General features: G+C 39.6%; 4 protein-coding genes across 4 annotated transcripts; 2 read left to right on the top strand and 2 right to left on the bottom strand.

Annotated features, from left to right (window-relative positions):
- Nucleotides 1–214: 214 nt before the first annotated feature.
- On the top strand, nucleotides 215–2981 carry zp3b (zona pellucida glycoprotein 3b). Its single transcript, XM_056742497.1, has 8 exons — nucleotides 215–616; nucleotides 1115–1230; nucleotides 1312–1415; nucleotides 1570–1750; nucleotides 2004–2121; nucleotides 2198–2283; nucleotides 2358–2611; nucleotides 2700–2981. Exons 1-8 carry the CDS (start codon nucleotides 215–217, stop codon nucleotides 2966–2968), a joined length of 1530 nt encoding a protein of 509 aa, XP_056598475.1. The 3' UTR covers nucleotides 2969–2981.
- A 1-nt stretch (nucleotide 2982) lies between these two features.
- Nucleotides 2983–5080, bottom strand: arl14 (ADP-ribosylation factor-like 14). Its single transcript, XM_056743408.1, has one exon. The coding sequence runs from the start codon at nucleotides 3845–3847 to the stop codon at nucleotides 3239–3241; it is 609 nt and encodes a 202-aa protein (XP_056599386.1). The 5' UTR covers nucleotides 3848–5080; the 3' UTR covers nucleotides 2983–3238.
- A 1377-nt stretch (nucleotides 5081–6457) lies between these two features.
- On the bottom strand, nucleotides 6458–12770 carry ppm1la (protein phosphatase, Mg2+/Mn2+ dependent, 1La). The gene is made up of 4 exons (XM_056743811.1): nucleotides 11674–12770; nucleotides 7684–7858; nucleotides 7430–7591; nucleotides 6458–7350 (listed from the first exon to the last, which is right to left on the bottom strand). Exons 1-4 carry the CDS (start codon nucleotides 12070–12072, stop codon nucleotides 7001–7003), a joined length of 1086 nt encoding a protein of 361 aa, XP_056599789.1. The 5' UTR covers nucleotides 12073–12770; the 3' UTR covers nucleotides 6458–7000.
- A 2746-nt stretch (nucleotides 12771–15516) lies between these two features.
- Nucleotides 15517–18941, top strand: otol1a (otolin 1a). The gene is made up of 5 exons (XM_056743810.1): nucleotides 15517–15659; nucleotides 16105–16580; nucleotides 16651–16740; nucleotides 17360–17431; nucleotides 17991–18941. The coding sequence occupies exons 2-5, from the start codon at nucleotides 16136–16138 to the stop codon at nucleotides 18863–18865; spliced, it is 1482 nt and encodes a 493-aa protein (XP_056599788.1). The 5' UTR covers nucleotides 15517–15659; nucleotides 16105–16135; the 3' UTR covers nucleotides 18866–18941.
- The last annotated feature ends 222 nt before the right edge of the window (nucleotides 18942–19163 follow it).

Raw genomic sequence — 19163 nt, 5'->3', positions numbered from 1 at the left:
AAAGCTTGTTACGGACGAAACGTCATGTGTCTTTCACAGGTGCCTTACATTTAAATTAAATGAGCTCAAAATAGACACCAGGTGTCTGGCCTCATTAGGTAGTCATCGATAAAGTAAGCGGTGTTTTCATTTATATAAGTTAAAAACGGCGTTTGTTACATTGTGTTCTTTAGGCTACACCGATTCTTATTTGTAACAATATTTAGCAGGAGAGATGTGGCTCAGATTACAGTTATGTGTTACCGTCCTTGTTACGACATTTCTAATAGCTAAATGTTATCCTCGCATGAACCCTCGTACGCTACAGCAGGGTTATTCTGCGAACCAGCAGCTATTGGGAGGTCAATTTCAGGCAGCGATCCCACCTTCAGTAAACGACCCCGTTCCTCAGCGACGCCAGAAAACTATAAACGTGCTTTGTCAAGAGGAATCAATGGAGATCATCATGCATGCAGATCGATTTGCGACTGGCCTTCCCGTGTATGCCGAGGAGCTGTGGCTGGGTCCAGAATCCGTGATGAACAAAGTGTCTGGAGCATCATGTGGTGCTGTCAAGCATGGCGATTACGAGTTTGCCATTTTTGCTCATCTTAGAGATTGTGGGACCAAACTTTCTGTAAGTGGGTGTTCCCCTGGTTGGGCCTGGGTTCTCCTGAGGTCTTTTTTTTTCTCGATTGGAGTTTTGGGTTTCTCGCCACTGTTTGCTTATTGTTTTTCACTATTTGCCTGGCCGGGGGGCATGCTTTAGAATTCATAAGTTTTAAATAATTAATATTGCATATAGGAATTTATTCTCCGTTTAATATTTGACCTGGGGTTCTCATTTATCTCAAATGTGCTTTTACTGTGTGTGTGTGTCTATGTCAATGTGTGTATGTATGCATATTGTGTGTGCGGAGCATTTGTAAGTCTGTCTTGTGTTCACCTTTTTCTTGTTTTTACAGGTACATGACCTTAGTTGTTTTACTTGTAGTCAATGTGTCTCATGTACAGCTGCTTTGTAAAATTGAAAATTGTAAAAAGCGCTATATAAATAAAGTTGAGTCCTGTTATAGTTGAGTTGAACAAATGTTGCATTCTCAGTGTGACTGAATCTGGCTAACTTCCTTCCCAGATAACAATGGATTCTCTGGTGTATTCCAATGTCCTTGTGTACTCCCCTCTGCCATCTCCCGATGGTTTACTTTACCATGATGGCGCAGTCATACCTATTCAATGCCAATACCAGAGGTAGGCTGGCAAAGCTGAGTGTTTCTGTTTGTTAACCTTAGCATAAACCTTACCATTCTCTTGTGTTTCAATCCTCTGAAGGCGGTATAATGTTGACAGCGCTGCAGTGGCACCCACTTGGATTCCATTCGCGTCGACTGTTTCTGCTGAAGATTTTCTAGACTTCAGCCTCCGGCTGATGAGCGGTAGGCTATGATGGTCTAAAGCAGGAAATTGAGGCTTCAAATAAAAGCCACTGTTTTTGCAGCAGAAATATTTCTAAACCAATTTGGTGACGGACTAGATTTTGTATGAGGTTTCTAACATTACATTACCAACTCTTGTATTTGTATGTTAAAGATGACTGGCAGCACGAGAGGGGCTCAAATATTTATTTCCTTGGCGATGCGATACATCTTCAAGCTTCAGTGACCTTGGCCAATCACTCGCCCCTTCTTCTGTTTGTTGACCAGTGTGTGGCAACATTGACTCCTGATGTGAAAACTAGTGCCCTCAAGTATTCCTTCATTGAGTTCAATGGGTGAGTTTTGAATCTTGATGCTGTATTTGCTTAATACAGAATGATTTAATACTCCATGATTAAATTTAAACTGGTCATGTAATGACTCTTGCAGCCCTTATACTGAAGTGACGCATAATGTTATAAATGTTTATATGCCCTTACTTTTGAATTATATTTTCATTTACTTGGCAGTGTTTTGTTACTATTTGTACACTTAAATTTAGTTTTAGAAACTGGAAATGGAATGCCTAATCATGTAGACTGTTTTCAGATGTCTTTCAGACAGTATGCATTCATCATCTCACTCAAAGTTCTTGCAGAGGAATGAAGGGAACAAATTAAACCTACTATTGGATGCCTTCAGGTTTTACCAGGTGGCAAGCAACTTGGTGAGCATTGCTTGAACTATGTAGACATTTTTCTAGTAATCCAATTGCTCTGACTTAAGATTTTACTGTTCACAAGATATACATCACGTGTTACTTAAAGGCCATCCCTGCTGCTTATTCGGTGAGCTCTCAGAACCGTGCATGTTCTTTTATTGATAACAGGTAATGGCAAACCTTTAAATATTTCATAAATGTTGGTATTACTCGCTAGATCCTAAGAACTGTGAACCCTGCAGGTGGCAGTCTGTGGATGGAAATGATCAGGTGTGTAACAGCTGTGAGCCATCCAGACAAGACTCTTCACTTAAAGAACCTGTCCAGCCTTTCACCATCACGCAGGCACCTCCTGTTAAACCAGGTCTAAAACCGGGGCCTGCTGACTTCTTTCACATACGGCCGGGTCAATCGCTAGAACCTTTTAAAGCCCTTATACAGTCAAGGCAATTCACCTATGGTGGTCTGTCAAAGAGAGGAACCGACTCGAACAAAGGTTGGCACAAATTTAATGTATTTGTGAAATGAAAACTTGGGTAAATTGCATGTTAACTTTACAACTGTTCACTTTTTTTTTTTTTCAGACTGGCAAAAGGTTGCCACTTTAGGTCCTGTGTTTGTGCTCTCAAAGAAAGAAACATCCTCCCAGTCAACAGGATCTCTTCCTTTCAGCCCACCTGAGGTCTCTGCATCTGTTACTGAAGGACCCGAGGTCTTATATTCGACAGAGATGACTCCTGTGACAAATAAGCTTGAAGTCACACAAAATACTGAAAGCTTTATTCTGTTTGAAGATGGCCTCTTTAATGCTTCTGATCCTCTAAACTTTGATGAGGGGAGTGGGTTTGAATAAAGTATCCTCCCCAACTTTATAAAGTAAACAAAATGTGACTTTCAAAAATAAAAACTTTTTTATAACTTCTTGTCCAGAGTTTTTAACAGAAACATACTATTTAAACGTGCAAATTACAATATAAATTAAGCGAACAATAAATACAGTATATAATTTAGCAGTTTGTGGTTCCTATTTTGCATTGTGATCAATCCAATTTTTAGTTCCGTTGGACGATATCCATAACCTTCTATAGGTGGTGTAAACAAGACATTGTTCACGGACAATGGGCTACTTTTTTGTTATGATCGCAGATTTTGATCTGATGTGTTTCACGGTCTCTTTGATGTTACTGTCCTCGGGTGTCATTTTCACCAGGTGTGCCATTCTTCTAAAGCCATCCACCAGACCTGTTCCAGTCAATGCCGAACAAGGCTGAATGAACCAGTCTCGGTCACTACAACACTTTCTCAAGTTAAACCGCTCTGTGATCTCCATTACTGTCGCAGCTCCTTCAATATCCTGCTTGTTGGCAAGAACTACCAAAGGCAGTCCCGTGAGATGGTCGCTCTTTAAGGTCTGTTCCAACACTCTTTTTGCCTCGTCCAATCGCTCGACATCGGATGAGTCCACAACAAACACGATTCCAGCTGTGTCTTGATAAAAATTCCTCCAGTGCGCTCTCATCTTAATCTGGCCACCAACGTCCCACACAGTCAAGGGAATTTTCGCTCTCTTTTTCTTTGCGTCAATCATTTCTACGTTGAATCCCACTGTAGGAACTGTGTGGAAGTCTTCATTGTATTTAAGTTTGTAAAGTAGAGATGATTTGCCAGCTCTGTCGAGGCCTAGGAGGAGAATACGCGCGTCAGGTTTTTGCCTGGATCCCGTTTGGCCCATTATGAATGTTCACAAAAACAAATGCTGGTCACGGTCTTTAAAGCAAATGTGAGTTTACCCAGGACGTTGTCTTTGTTACTCAGTAATGTATTATATCTGCCTTATCTGTATAGAGCTGTTTGATTGTGGGGTCAAAGGACAGGACACCTCCCAAATAATATGCAAAGTCTTGGAACGTTTTTTCTTTCTATACAAAACATGCATCAAATATATTTTTTAAACTACATAAAAAAAACTTTGTGGAATTTTAAAACAGATGTCATGGTATGTGACATTTCATTTAAGATGAATTCAGATTACCCAGACTGACAGTACAGCTTTTAAAACCTGTGCTCTTGAAATAAGTATTTTACATCACATCCATTACTTTCCACAACTTGAAGAAAAAAATGTAAGAACAAATAAAGAGTCAAACTTAAAACTGTTGTTACCATGAGACTAAACCCTATTAAATGTATAAAAAAAATAATACAATAATGATTGGCCTCATAGCACCATTTCAATTACATTCATCATGTATGACTGATGACGTAAATTGGACAACGTCATGCGATAAGCAGACCGCTTTAAGATTTAAGATTAAGATACAGTTTCTGACGAAAGAAAGAAAGAAAGGAATAAAGAAAGAAAGAAAGGTCAAATAAATATATGATAGAACTTCCATTTCACTGAAATGATTCCAGCAAACTTTCTCTCGACCCTTCACGGAGCCTTATATTAGGCTAAGACCCCGAGCGTTCCCTCCGGACACATTAAAGACTGCATTAATGCCCACGATCACGATCATCACCTTCACATTCTCAGGATGGATTTCAGGAAGAAACAAAACTTCCTTCGACAATACAGAGCCAGTAATATCCACCAGCAGCGATCTTATCTTTGTCTTTCCAGGCTTTTATCTATCCACACCCCGCCAGTTGGATCCGCCACAAAAACCAGTCCAGAGCAGTCATCATGACTACAACACCCGCACCGGCGTCTCTCCGACGGCGTCTCCTCTCTAGTTTCATTCTGTGAGATCTCCGAGCGCGATTTCTCGCTGGAAATGCCAGCAATCCGTTTCTCCGTCAACTTTATAGTCGTACGTGACGTGATCTCGTAAAATTGCTCGTGAACTTGCTCGGATGTCATTGAACTACACTGGCCCATATCTTCGATCTCCGACAGTGCGTAACGTAATAAACACACAGGCTCGTATTTAGCGCGAAACGTTTCTGTGTGAAATGATCAAAAATCACACTTATATGTTACAGCCACTGATCTATAGGTTCACGCCCCCAGCTTGCAAGAGGCTGTTAATTCCAGTAAGAGTGTGTAGGGAGAAACTACGAGAAAGAGACATATGGGGCTTTAATACTGAACTCTACAATGAAGGGTCTATTCTGGGTCTTTACACCTGGTCCCGTTTGTCACGATGGACCGCATATCTTTCGGTCGTTAAGACTTCTCAGCATCCCGCAGCACGTCATTGCTAAGCTTCATGGTTCATATTTAGCGCTGCGGCGTGAGTGATGTGTTCATGTAGTCATTACGTATTCCGAGCAGTGCTCGAGTCATCCCGAAGGAATGCAAACATCTACATGTCACATGTTATTTTATTTGTTTATAACTTTCTTCTATTGAACTATAAGCTCATTACGATTTAACACAATAGACCAAGTAAGTACCATCCTAATGTTAGGTTATCTTAAACCAGTCTGATGTGGTTTGCTGGTTGAAGATGATCTGCTGCAGCCTGGCTAAGCCTAAACATCATAATGTTTATTAATTTATAGAAATGTTAAAAAATAGAATTAAAAACAGGATATTAACTGTACGAAAACACCAAGATTCCATGAGATAAGGGTGAAGACAAAAAAATCACTTCACTAAAATCTGACATGTTTGTATTGTATTTAACCAGTAATTTTAATGTGTGTTTAATTTGTCAAAATCAGGTTCCTTTATTATTTTCTCACCATGTTCTGGATCGTATCCCTATTAAATGGCACTCACAAAATTAAACTAAATAAGAATGAAATCTAAAATAAAGAAAATGAAGGCTATAGTAAAAATTCGAATGTACTCGTGCTTTCCATATAAGGAACATATGAAAAGATCAACAGGTTACTCCAAAAAGTAGACCATTTTGAAAGATTTAAACGAAACTGGTCCAGATCCACAGATGAATGTTCCCGTTTCTAAACTACACAAACATTAGAAAAGAACATTTGGAACCAAATCAAAATATTGAATAAACATTTAGTACTTTACTATGTGAAAATTACGAAGTGTTTGCGTCTTATAAAATGCTCTATACAATAAAAAAATCAGAGAATGGAGACAAATAATTTCAGCATGATTTGTTAGGTTTATTTAGCGCTTCAAAATCCCACTTACATTTCACACAGTGCAAGAAATTGAACCTTTGTGTGGATCGGGACTGTTGATATTTTCTTAGTGAATAGGGGTTACGAAGAAAACTACTGTATGTACCATTTAACATGGTCACATAATAATTACAGAATACACCATCTTGGTCAGACCACTTTTTTATACATAGATCAAGCAAAATAGTGGTCTTAAAAGACGAGAATGACAAAATGAAATTTTGGGCTGATTTAGTCAATGTATTTGATATGGATGTATTATTTATTATGAAGAACTCTTGAACAAATTGTAACGTTAGTCTAACCCAAGCTTACACCAACCTAAAGAATAGATGAACAGCACCAGTGTAAAGTGGCATAGATCCATTTGAATGATACGAGTGGATCATGCACAGTCGAAGAGATGGAGACTGTACAGTGCATCAGCTTTCATTTGCAAAAACAAGAAAAGCAAATCCAAGGTATATTTATGCATTTATCCTGAACAAAGTTTTAGAAGTGTCAGTGTTTTGCCAATTGCTGTTCAATTTACAAATAATATTGCTTAGTGAAAGAAAGGTCAGGATACGTTGTCTTTACAGTGTGAGGCATAATCAAAGAAATGCGTAAATTTAAAGAGTGTCCATTTGGCACAAACAAAAAAATCTGGTAATGCATGTTTGCACATGCACAGTATGTACACCACAATTGTGGGAACATTTTTTTACCTCTTATATTACAGTCTAGCTTCTGCAGACAAGCATAATTGAAAAGACAACCAAGGCCATGTATTTGTTCAGTCAAATCACTCTCCAGATTTGCTCCCAGAGCTGTTCTTAAACTTCACCACCATGACCGTGATGTTGTCGGGGCAGCCGCGGTAGAATGATTGCAGCACAATGCTCTTGGCACCAAAGTGTGGCTCATCCAAGCGCTCCCGGACAAAACGAACGGCTTCCTCGTTGCTAAATGCATCCCAAAGGCCATCAGAAGCCAGGATCATGAACTCTGGCTGTAGCTTGTCCAGGTCAAAGGTCAAGATGTCAGGGTCCGGGATGACGACATTAAGGTTCTTCAGAGGGTAGTCCCCCAGAGAACGTGACATGGCAAGGATGCCCTGCACCCGCCAAGAACCGTTGAAACTGATAAAGCCACCTGAAGAATGCGAGCACGGTATCACAAATGATTCACACTTCTAAAACTACAAGTAAATGTTTATATGATGTAAGCTCACCTGCTCTCTTAATCCTTTTACGCTCTTTCAGCTGGTAAGGCTTGTGGTCATGAGACAGGGCCACGGCATTGCCATCCTTGTCGCAGAGAACACCGCGAGAGTCTCCCACGTTTGCCACGGTCAGTTCCCGGTCTGACAGCAAAGCTACCAAACAAGTCGTGCCTGGATATCACGGAAAATAAATCAGCCTTTCATGTGCTAAATTCAACCATTACGTGACAAACACCACCACATGCACAGCAAAGCCTGCTTACCTGCTTCATCATGAGAGCTTGAAAACTTCTCCACCATATCTCTGTCCACAGCCAAAATGTGCTGCTCTAAGATGGAAGGATAAGAGAGCGGACTGTCTTTCTTTTCCCGCTCGTAGGCCTGCAGATGTTGTTTCAAAGACTCGGGCAGGTGGGCCTTGACATAATCAGCAGCTGCCTGCATAAAGAAACAGCAAAGACAGGAGGAAATTTGAGACTGGAGCCATAATTTGTTGACATCACATTTAAAGACATTTGTCCTTGGAGACATAGATCGCTTTAGCACTTGTGACTTCAAATTGTAATTCTGGTGCCTAACTGAAACATTCAGGGCCATGAATAATTCAGACGGCATTTAAAACAAGGAAAAAGAGCCAGAAAAGCATAGAGGGCTATAAATTGTATACATCTGGCACACATTTTAGTATTACAGTGTTAATTATTCGTTCAATTGGTCAAGTGTTTAGAATTCAAGAAACTTCACTATGAATATAACAAAACAGAAAGTATCAGAGACCATACATTTCCCTCCAAAATGAAAAGAAATAAAATATAAAGAGTTTACAATTAATTTAAATTTGTATTGCAGAAGACGATGTATTTTTTCCTATCAGGATTTATTTAAAGGGGTAATCCACCCAAAATGAAAATTCTGTCATGAAATCACCCCCCCTCCCCAAGTTGTGCCAAACCCGTATAAATGTCTCTGTTCTGTTGAACACAAACAAATATATTTGGAAAAATGTTAGCCACTGAGATTTCTGGGACATTATTGAGAGTACAGTAGTAGGAAAAAATAAAATGGTAGTCAACGCTGCGCCAGAACTGATTTCTTTCCTATATTCTTCACAATATCCAATTTTGTGTTCAACAGTACAAAAAAAAGATACAATAATTTTTCCTACTATGTTAGTCAATGATGTCCCAGAAATGTCAGTTGCTAACATTTTTCCAAATATCTTTGTGCTCATCAGAACAAAATGTAAACAGATCTGGAACAGCTTGAGGACAAGTAAATGGTGACAGCATTTTTGGGAGGAGCATCTCTTAAAGTCAGTACAACAAATACTACCACCACAAATAAATGAGAATGAAGGTTTCATCACATGAGATTTCAATTTAAAAGAAGCCCAGGAGCTCCTGCCAGATAGAGTTTGTAGCAGGATACAGATAAAGGGCCACATGTCTCACGAGACTAAATTTCCTTTCCAAAGCCTGCCAGATCATCACAACACCTTAAACACCAGGCATTATTTCATTCCTCCATCATCACTCAGGAGGGTCTGGATTCTTTTCGGCCCCTGAGCTTCACATATCTTTAACTTAAAGCCTTTGCCAGTGACTCAGCAATGTCACGCTATAAATACAATGATGAAACCAGAGAAGCAAACATAATACCTGTCTGCCAAATGAACAGTGCTGCAGTCTTTATCTCCGCCACTTTCTGAGCAAACCAGAGTCACTGCTTTACTAAAGAGACACTACAGAGCCTTCTGAGGAATCCTATGCATTATTTACATAGAAGTGCTGCCTATGCATAACGCTATCAGAATAAGCAGATGTAGCACAGGGTCACTTTGCACATGGCACTGATTGTAAAACCGTAAATAGCACAGAGTTGCTATGAAGAGGACCCCGAGGTTAGCTTTAGAGATTGTTATTCAGTGCTGCTTTCCATGAAATCAAATGTCTGCACCGAGATCACAATCTGAATTATTTAAGTCCGTTCATTATTGTGTCTCAGAAACTAGGACAATGGGGTGGTGTGACCTATAATGACCTCAAGACACTTCCTCAAACACATGCACACAAACACTCACACACACACACACACACACACACGCACAGTCAAGCATTCATTATACTTCAGTCTCAAACCAACACAATCAGTGTTTTATTGCTGATACGCACCTGCATTTTGATTATTCAAGGGCCTAACAAGGCTAACTCAAGACATCTCCATACCAGATCATTCAGGGCAATCTCACACGATCTGAACATACTCTGACTTTATAAAAGCTTAAAATTCATAAAAGGTTTTTTTGACATTTTTATGGTTATGCACAATTTGAGCCCTATTATTACCATACTGCAAATATATTTAAGTCACAGCAGACCAACATTCATACATCATGTCTGATCTAACACAATTTGTCATACCACTCTCTCACCGATTTAAAGACCAATTAACCAGCCCTAATTCAAGATTATAATAACAGGGACACCGCCAGGGAATGGCAAAAAAGAGAAAAGTTGATAAGGCTGAACGTGTTAGTCATTATTAGTGCAAGCTCTCTTCATTAGTACAGTAGATACCATAGGGCAAGACATTATGCAACACAAGGGGGATAGTTCACCCAAAAATGAAAATTCTGTCATCATTTATTTTCTTTCTTCTGCAGAACACAAAAGACGATATAATGAATATGTTGATATGTTGGTAACCCAACAATGGCGCCACCCATTCTATTGTACGAACACAAAACCAATGCAAGGTAATTGGTACTGCCATTTGTATGGTAACCAAATTTTTCTAATATCTTCTTTTGAGTTTTGCAGCAAAAAAATAAGTCATACAGTTTTGAAATGACAAGAGGATTTACTTTAAGATTGTTTTTTAAAAGACTCCATGGACCTAATCTGTACTACTGACATATTAAATCTGAATTGATGAGCATCTGTCTCTGATTATACAAGTAAGCTTTACACAATCTGACTTTGATAACTATTGAAAATCACAGCCAACATAATGATCATTAGTCTACTGCAGAGGTGTCCGCTGGCTGCCTACAAAACTCTTAAAACAGCTTATATAAATGAATGCTGGAAATTCTCTCCTAACAGACAAACTATTCATTAAATGAAAGACATGTCCTTTTAGAGACCCTTTCATGAAAAATAAAAGTAGGCCTATAGTTAAAGCAACAACACCACCCTTAATATAAGAATGTGCAGTTCTAAATGAAACGCTCAGAACCAAGGCCAAATATTCAGAATTGTCATCTCATTTAACAAGTCACAACACTTAAAAAATAATGTTGAAAAAGAAAATTTACAATAAATTATTAAATATTACTCATCCTAGACTTTGCTATTAACTTCCAACAATAAGCTTGTTCTGCTATCAGTATGACAAGCACATAATTACAGCTATAACTTACATTGTCAGAAGCTTAGGTCAGGCAACATTTATGGGAACAGAAAGTGTAGATTAAAAAGCATTTTACAGGGGCCGAAGAGCAAGAGGTTGGTACATCTTAATCTATTAACTGCAGGGAAGCCTCTAGATATTTTGTACAAAGAGATAACCCTATAAACTGATTTTACATAGTCCATATATGATCTTAAGTTAGAGCAATAACCAAGTTGTTGGTGGTACTAAATGTATAATCATTTAGATTTTATAGGTTTCCACGGGCAACTGGATCCCTTTGAATCATTACTTAACAGCATCTACAAGGGCATCTATAATCCAATCGATTTCTCTCCTTTAATGCACAATGAAAAGAAATAAAAAGAACATCTGTCTTAAGCCCATAGAGGCTGGGAAACAGGACGGGTTGGAGCAGATGTCTACCATGTCTGGGGGAAGGGTAACTGACTGAATACAACAGACAAGTAGCACGGGAATATCAATTGACTCCATTGAAGAAAAGAATGCAGAATAAAAGTTGTCCTTGATTTTAATAAAAATAAAATTATACACAACAATAAGATAATTGCATGCAAACAAATTAAACACAGCAATGACTTAATATTATTTGGATTCAACATACAAGTGGAACATGCGATGTTGTGTTTATGCATGGCTAATACTGACATACAGAGACAGTGTATAATAAGATATATATGAATAATATTTTTGAGCTACAGTACACATCATTATAATTGGAAAAAGAGCAACAAGAATATTCCTAAAATAAATACCTTTCGTGTTTATATCTTTAAGGGCAATCTGTAAGACCTGCTCCCATCAGCACCCCAGTTTCTTACCTCCCCACCATGGCCGTCAAAAATCGCAAAGACTGAAGGGTGGCTCCTGTTCACCAGATCGGTAAGGACCTCAAAGCGATCCTCCATGTGATCTCGCCGTCCCTGTATCGAATACACCGCCACATTGTTGTTCTTGAACTCCCACGTCTTGGAGAACTCTCCGTCCAGGACGTCCAGACCCCCGAGCCGGTCGTTCATCATCATCTCCGCCACCTTCCCCTTCACCATCTTGACAGCATCCCGGCTGGACTTGACGATGGTTTTCACCTCGTCCGTGTGGAAAAAGTAACTCCAAAGGGCCAAGCTTATACATAACAGAAACAAGGTCTCTGGCCTGAGTAAGAAATAACGCATGATGCGACCCAAAAGAGACAAAAGCGTCATTGTGTCTCCTATCATCACACGCTCAAGACTGCACCGTGGGACTGAAGTATAGGCTTCGAATTACCTCGCAAGACCGATTTTAAAGCCCATCTGTACGATCACACCCGCCAAAAACGAACAAAACAACGCGAACGACCGACGGTGCACCTTGTATACCGAATCGCCGGTCGTTAAATGACATGCAAATGGTAAGAGGTCGCAGTGGGCTTTCAGCCGCAGTCTCGCTCCCGCGTCCTACCGACAGGCTGCATATAACCGTAGAGATCCCATTACCCCCAACGACAGCGAAACCGTTGCCTCCAATAAAGCCATCCGGTTCCGCAAGTTACTGGTTTCGGGTCCCTACATACGCAGTAACTCAACACGGACTGCTGTAGTCGCTAACACGGGCCACGGGTATGTCTATATCGCGATATATCGGCCCACGCTCGACGATACACATGCTGCCCGCTGACTTCCTCCGCATACTGCGTGACTGAGCGATGCGCGCACCCCACGCATTTAAAGACCGACGCCGGATGGTCACACAAACAAACGAAACAACGACACACGCAAGGAAACACAATAAATCGGATGTTAGTATAAATAACATGCGAAAAATAGCATTTTTACGAGCTAAAGTGTATTGAAGAGATACTGAAACTTCACAGCGTCACAATCAGCGTTTGAGAGGCCGTGACGTCATGCCGCAGCTGTCTCGAAAGAAAGCAGGTTCGCCATTGGGAAATAATTCTGATAAACTGAAACGACACGTTCCTCTAGTAACAAAACGAGAATTTCTTGTTTTTATCATTGGAATATGTTGTCAATAGACGTGTTACACTTAAATAAACGTTTTAAATCTCGAGCTCCCTGCGTTAAATATTGTATAAAACATTGTTTACACTGTAACAATTGTTTCACTACTTCATAGTTCTGAATATGATTATTCTGCTGTTTCGGTGAATGAATAGGTTTCCTTTCATTGTCTTGCAGCTAATGCTTTAAACAAAACAAAAACTCCAGGGGCTGCTCCAGGACGCTTTTTCTTCTTGGGCTGCTAACTATGGAAGCCCGTTTCCACCAGGGTTGGGATTTTATTTTAGAATTAGTAAATCATAATAATTATCTCATTATTATGAGATACTTAGTCATTATTAGGACATACTAAGTCATTATTATGATTTACTAATTCTAAAAAAAATCCCAACCCTGGCAGAAACGTACTTCCAGTTAACAGTTTAGAGGGTGGGCTGGTTAAATTAATAAATGCCTTAGCTAGACAACTTGCAATTTGCCTTAAAAATATTGTTTTAGGGCATAAGCCTATAGTTCTGCCATGGGTGCACTTAGATATTTTTTAATTATTCATATTTTGTAACCACTTTAGAACAAGCTTACATTATATCCTGTGCTTTTTCATTGAAAGCATCATGCAGTGTGTAAGGTAGCCTACGAAACAAACATATTTATGAACTAAACTCAAAATAAAACAGATAAAGCAAATTAACTTATACATGAACATACAAGAACGTACTAGCTTACAGTCAGCATGTGGTTTTGTTATCACTTCACTAGTTTCTGTAAAGATAAGTATATATGAAGTATTCCTTTACGTAGGCCAGTGATAAACATAATTTCTGATTTAAAAAATCAATGGAAACTTTTCAAGTGATTGGGTTGTCCCTTCTAAAAGCTGTAGGCATGAACGTATGGATGCACATAATATTGATTTAACTTTCAACACATACTCTAAATCCAGTAAGATTTATTTTCATAGTATTCCGGTACTGGAAGCTTAGTCTGGTGTAGAGAACTGGATGTTTGGTTTGACTAATGGTATTTATTTTGTCTTCCTGGCAACAAGGGCATGCCATTTAGCTCAAGGCACTAAGCGTTTTGAAGCTAATCCATACAGTATGGGCTCTGTAGGGGCAGAGACAGGGTGGCAATCCCAGGCTCAAGTATCAACCCACATCTTCATCTCCCCAACCCTCTCATCCTCTATTCCCAAGTGGTGCCCTTGTGTACAGAAACACTGACAGGCTGGTCTAATGGAGACTGTAAGGGGATAAGCTAATGCCTGCCAAAGCATATTACACATGTAGCAGCAGCTACTGTGTATTTTCCTGTTTAATTTTAGTGTTGCTTGCTAGAGCAAGCATTCATTTTATTATAATGTTATTTTCAAACAACATTGTGTACTCTATAGATACCAGTGATGCATTTTTAAAGGTTTCATTTAGTTTACAAATTATGTCTTTGGACCACTGGAAGACATCATACAAAGCTGAGATGAATATCGTTTCTCTGTAACCTCCTGAGATCTAAAAGTCACTAGTGCTGGATTTCCTGCCATGCCTTTGTTTCACGGGCCAACGTCTCATTTGCTTTGATATGTTTGCTTCCCTTTAAGCTTTAGCCAAAATGGACCGTTACACAGAATTCGGGGACATTTCTGGAGCGGTTTCTGACCCAACGTTCAAATGTTTAAACTAGTAGGAAGTAGACTGTGTGAAAAACAGAGCTTCTGGTCAAGGGCAAGCGTTTGATTTAAGGGTTTGAAGGAGTGTAAGATACGCAACCGTTTAACCCTCCAGTGTTACTGTTTCCCTGGCGAGACTGTTCAGGAAAACCCCTTAAAGTCTGTGAGACTCTTTGATGCTAGGGGAAAACCATGACTTTCTAAACCTTCTCCATAACGTTTTGTTATGATTATGGCGACGCCATTGTGCATTTTTATCTGTTCTGTAAAGTAATGATTTTCTTCTGTAACTTATTTAACAATTATTAAAGGTTCACCCAGCAATTTACTCACCCTCAAGTTGTCCCAGACCTGTATAAATATTGAACACAAAAAAAGATATTTGGAAAAATGTTAGCAATTTTCAGTATGGGAACAATATCCACTACAACAGTAGAAAAAAATAGTATTTTTTCCATACAGTAGTATTTCCAAATAGTATTTTTTCGTTCCGTTAAACACACAATTAGATAATTTAAAGAATTTAGGAAAGCAAACAGTTCTAGGGCAACTTTGACTACCATTGTAATTTTACTATGGTAGACAATGGTTCCTCAAAACTGAAAATTGCTTACATTCTTCAAATATCATCCCATGTGTTCAGCAGAACAAAGTCATTTATACAGATGTGGAACAACATGAGATAAATACAATTGTGACAGAATTTTCATTATAAATATTGAATTATACAATCTTTACGAAAATGTTTAATTATATAGTTCTAAATTTTATAAAAGAAAATAACAAACATGGTCGTATTCATTATGATTGTTTTTTAAATCTGTGCACAGTTTGAGTGCTACTATGTTTTCCTTCATGAGTAATTGTCCATCTCATTGATAAAACACCAGAAATACAGATGCATGAGAATGAGACGGATTGATATGTTACTTTCTAAAGGCACCGCATTAGCTTCTCCTCGGGTATCAAGTCCTCAGGCCCATGCCAAGTGTACCTCACCTGCCCATTCATCACAAAAGACTCGGATTGGCTGGTTTGAGGGGAACGGAGAGGAACAGTTTCTTAAAAGCTAGCGATCGGGACACAGGTTTCTCTCAGATAAGGTGAAGGAGAGGCGCCACTCGAGTTCAGTCAGTAGGTAAGTATTTGGGGTCATTTATCTGCTTTTATATTTTATTCTGTTTTTATGTTTGGTAAAAAAAGCAAAACCTTAGTTATTACAAGGAAGACACTTTTATTAGTTGTGTTTGATAAGAATAAGCGTCTCTATAACTCTATAAGGGAGTTTGATGTCTTAATATAGTCTGACGGGGCATTAAAAGCAAATAATTTTCAAATATGTCACTTTTGGCCACTATTGTACAATAAATGAGGCTTCAGAGCCAAATTTAGGAATCTGAATATCATAGTATGTTATCATCATTGGGATGCATTGTTTTACTTTGGTCCAATAAGCAGCATATTAAAACACCATAGCACCATAACACCCAAGCATTGCAACATCTTTTTTGTGTGAACTTTTTTTCACAAAGTGTAAACATAGTTTATGTCTTACGCTTTCTTCTGTCACCCATGTCTGTCAGCATATTTGGCTGCTGTTTGCACGCAGCTACAATGCCCAGTATTCTCCACCTGCTCATCCTGGTGATGACTTTGCTGGTGGTAAAAACAGGAACTCAAGCATCGATACCCAAAACCACACAGTGGCCACGACTGAAGCCCACAAAAAAGCCTCCTACCGGGGATGGAGGGGACTCTCCGCAACCGCCCGCTCACTTCGGGACACAGCAGATCACCACCACGGTCAGCCCCACTATCAGTGGCTTCACAGAAGAAACCACAGACTCGTTGATGGATGTGTACTCTATTTCTCCCACTGACAGTACCACCTTCGCTAATGATGCATATTCGGCTGACTATCACACTGAGGCCATGGTTCCTCCTGGGGTGGGTCCTGGGAACTACACGTTGGATTACAATGAGTGCTTTTTTAATTTCTGTGAGTGTTGTCCACCAGAGAGAGGACCTCCAGGACCAGTGGGAGAAAAGGGTTCTCCAGGTAAGGAATATTTAAGAAACGAACTACAAATGCTATATTAGGCTATTAAAATGAATGTGTCTTCATGCAGGTATTCCAGGCCAGAAGGGGGAGATTGGACCACCTGGATCTCCAGGTCGAGAAGGATTCACTGGAGCTCCAGGTTCACAAGGAGAGAAAGGTCATTATGGTATTCTTTAAAAAAACGTTCATATTACTGGTCAATACAGTACAATAATGAAAAACCTGCAATTTGTATCAGAAGATATTAAGACTGGTCATGCTATTGTTTGAAGTTGCTTAAAAGGTGTCATGTTTAATAACTCTTCTCTCTATTCTGAATATTTTTTTTTCTCTTGTTTTAACCTGAACAACCTATTCACCACCATGGCTCAATAGCATGCAGGATTCGTGTGCTCCTGAGAAAAAAACTCAAAGCAAAAATAATTAGGCTACACTTTGTTCATGAGCCAAGCTCCATTATTTCAAATTCCAAATTCCATTTATGACAATACCACGTGAAGGCTTAAGCAAATAATGGGAACACTGCATGATAAATCCTGGAAATTAAATAAAAAGTCGACCTAAAAAAGCATAGACAGAGGTGAAATTGAATGTGCTCAATTGGAAGTGTGCTTAATTTAATCTGCATTCTTTCTTATCTACTGTGTCATTTTACACAGTTGATTACATTTGTCAAAGTTGTATGGGAATTGTAAGCTACACCTTACAATTATGACATCAGTGCAGTTTTATATTGGAGGCCATTACAAAATATTTTAATGAGATAAATGTTTTAGGAGATAACGGTGATCCTGGTGTGAGTGGGCTGCCTGGGATTCCTGGCTTCACAGGGAAACAAGGAGAGAAAGGTACCTTATGCAGATTGAAATAAAATGTTATTTCATAGACTCAAAGTGATTGTTAACCTAAAAATGAAAATGCTGTCATGATTTACTAACCCTCTTGTCATTTCAAACCTTTATGACTTTCTTCCATCCAAAGAACACAAAAGAAGATATTTTGATTGAAATTGGTAACCGAAAAGCACTGGCCCCTGTTCAATTCTATTGTATGGAAACAAAACCAATGAAAGTGAAAGAGGGCCAGTTAACAACATTCTTCAAAATATCTTCTTTTGTGCTCTGTGAATGAAAGAAAGTTAAGTAGATTATTACAGAATTTTTATTTTTGCGTGAACTGTCACTTTATTTTAAAAGGACAAAAAAAGAATATTCGAAACCTTTAAATATTCACTACCATTGCATTTGAATGAGTTAAATACTGTCCCTCCTCAGTTTCTATGATGGCACCCCTAAGCCATCAGTAACCTTTACTTAATAAGTGAATATTTAGAAAATGGAAAAAATTAGAAAATGTTGTCAAGAATGTCTCTGAATTTCTGAATTTCTTTTATTGTAATGTGTTCAGGTGAAATTGGCCTCAAAGGAGACAAAGGAGATATAGGTTCACCTGGGATAAAAGGAAACCCAGGTGACCAGGGAGAGCCAGGCTGGAACGGAACTAAGGGGGAGGCGGGAGAACCTGGATCCCCTGGACCGAGTGGCCCCCCTGGCATCAATGGGGACAAAGGTGACAAAGGAGACTGTCCATTTGGGGAAAAAGGGCAGAAAGGGAGTATGGGTGAGGCAGGGCCTCCAGGGCCAAAAGGAGACATTGGCATACCAGGTCTGAGCGGCATAAACGGGCTTCCTGGGGCCAAAGGGTCAAACGGAGATCCCGGACACCCTGGCAAACCGGGAGAGCCAGGTCCTCCGGGACCTCAAGGACCTGCAGGGCAAAGGGGGATGCCAGGGATGAAAGGCGCACGAGGCCTGAAGGGAGCACGTGGTATTAGGGGACTTAAGGGTCTTCAAGGTGAACCGGCCATTCAGAAGCGTTCAGCTTTCAGCGTAGGTCTTTATCCAAGCCGATCGTTTCCACCGCCAGGGCTGCCTGTCAAATTTGACAAAGTCATTTATAATGAGGAGGGTCACTGGGACCCCAACATCAGCAAGTTCAACTGCACTCACGGCGGCGTGTACGTGTTCTCCTACTACATAACTGTGCGCAATCGACCACTGCGTGCAGCCCTGGTTGTGAACGGCATTCGGAAACTACGAACTCGTGACTCCCTCTACGGCCAAGACATCGACCAGGCCTCCAACATGGCCGTGCTCCGTCTATCATCTGGTGACCAGGTTTGGCTGGAAACTCTGCGGGACTGGAACGGCGTTTATTCCAGCAGTGAGGACGACAGCACGTTTTCTGGATTCCTGCTCTATGCTGATGCAACCAAGGACTGATCGCCAGACCTTTTTATTGTTTCTGAAGGGCCAAAGTGAAAGTCGCCTATATTATCCGAAGCACTTGACCACTGAACTTAGACAACTAACAGCCATTAAACAGCCACTAATTGTAATTACTGTATGCTTTATAACCTGAATGATTTATGTTGGATATTTTATACAATGATGATTTGTGTTGAAATGCAGTTTGAGTAGCTTCTCAATATAGAGACAACTGCTTATGCTTTAGGAAGTAATAAAGATTTATATTCTTTTTACCCAAGGACCATGCAGTTAATTTTCTTAATCGAATCTG

Source organism: Triplophysa dalaica, chromosome 3, assembly GCF_015846415.1.
Source record: "Triplophysa dalaica isolate WHDGS20190420 chromosome 3, ASM1584641v1, whole genome shotgun sequence".
In the NCBI taxonomy this organism is placed as follows: domain Eukaryota; kingdom Metazoa; phylum Chordata; class Actinopteri; order Cypriniformes; family Nemacheilidae; genus Triplophysa; species Triplophysa dalaica.
Note: the sequence above shows the minus strand (reverse complement) of the source record. Positions and strands in the feature narration are given on the sequence as shown.

Coding starts and splice junctions, on each gene's coding strand:
- zp3b (XM_056742497.1), top strand. CDS start 215: ATGTGGCTCAGATTACAGTTATGTGTTACCGTCCTTGTTACGACATTT. Junction 2,122..2,197: donor ACCAGGTGGCAAGCAACTTG/GTGAGCATTGCT, acceptor ACTGTTCACAAG/ATATACATCACGTGTTACTT. Junction 2,284..2,357: donor TGTTCTTTTATTGATAACAG/GTAATGGCAAAC, acceptor TGAACCCTGCAG/GTGGCAGTCTGTGGATGGAA.
- arl14 (XM_056743408.1), bottom strand. CDS start 3,847: ATGGGCCAAACGGGATCCAGGCAAAAACCTGACGCGCGTATTCTCCTC.
- ppm1la (XM_056743811.1), bottom strand. CDS start 12,072: ATGATAGGAGACACAATGACGCTTTTGTCTCTTTTGGGTCGCATCATG. Junction 7,592..7,683: donor AAGCTCTCATGATGAAGCAG/GTAAGCAGGCTT, acceptor CGTGATATCCAG/GCACGACTTGTTTGGTAGCT. Junction 7,351..7,429: donor TAAAAGGATTAAGAGAGCAG/GTGAGCTTACAT, acceptor CGCATTCTTCAG/GTGGCTTTATCAGTTTCAAC.
- otol1a (XM_056743810.1), top strand. CDS start 16,136: ATGCCCAGTATTCTCCACCTGCTCATCCTGGTGATGACTTTGCTGGTG. Junction 16,741..17,359: donor AGGTTCACAAGGAGAGAAAG/GTCATTATGGTA, acceptor TAAATGTTTTAG/GAGATAACGGTGATCCTGGT. Junction 17,432..17,990: donor AGGGAAACAAGGAGAGAAAG/GTACCTTATGCA, acceptor TAATGTGTTCAG/GTGAAATTGGCCTCAAAGGA.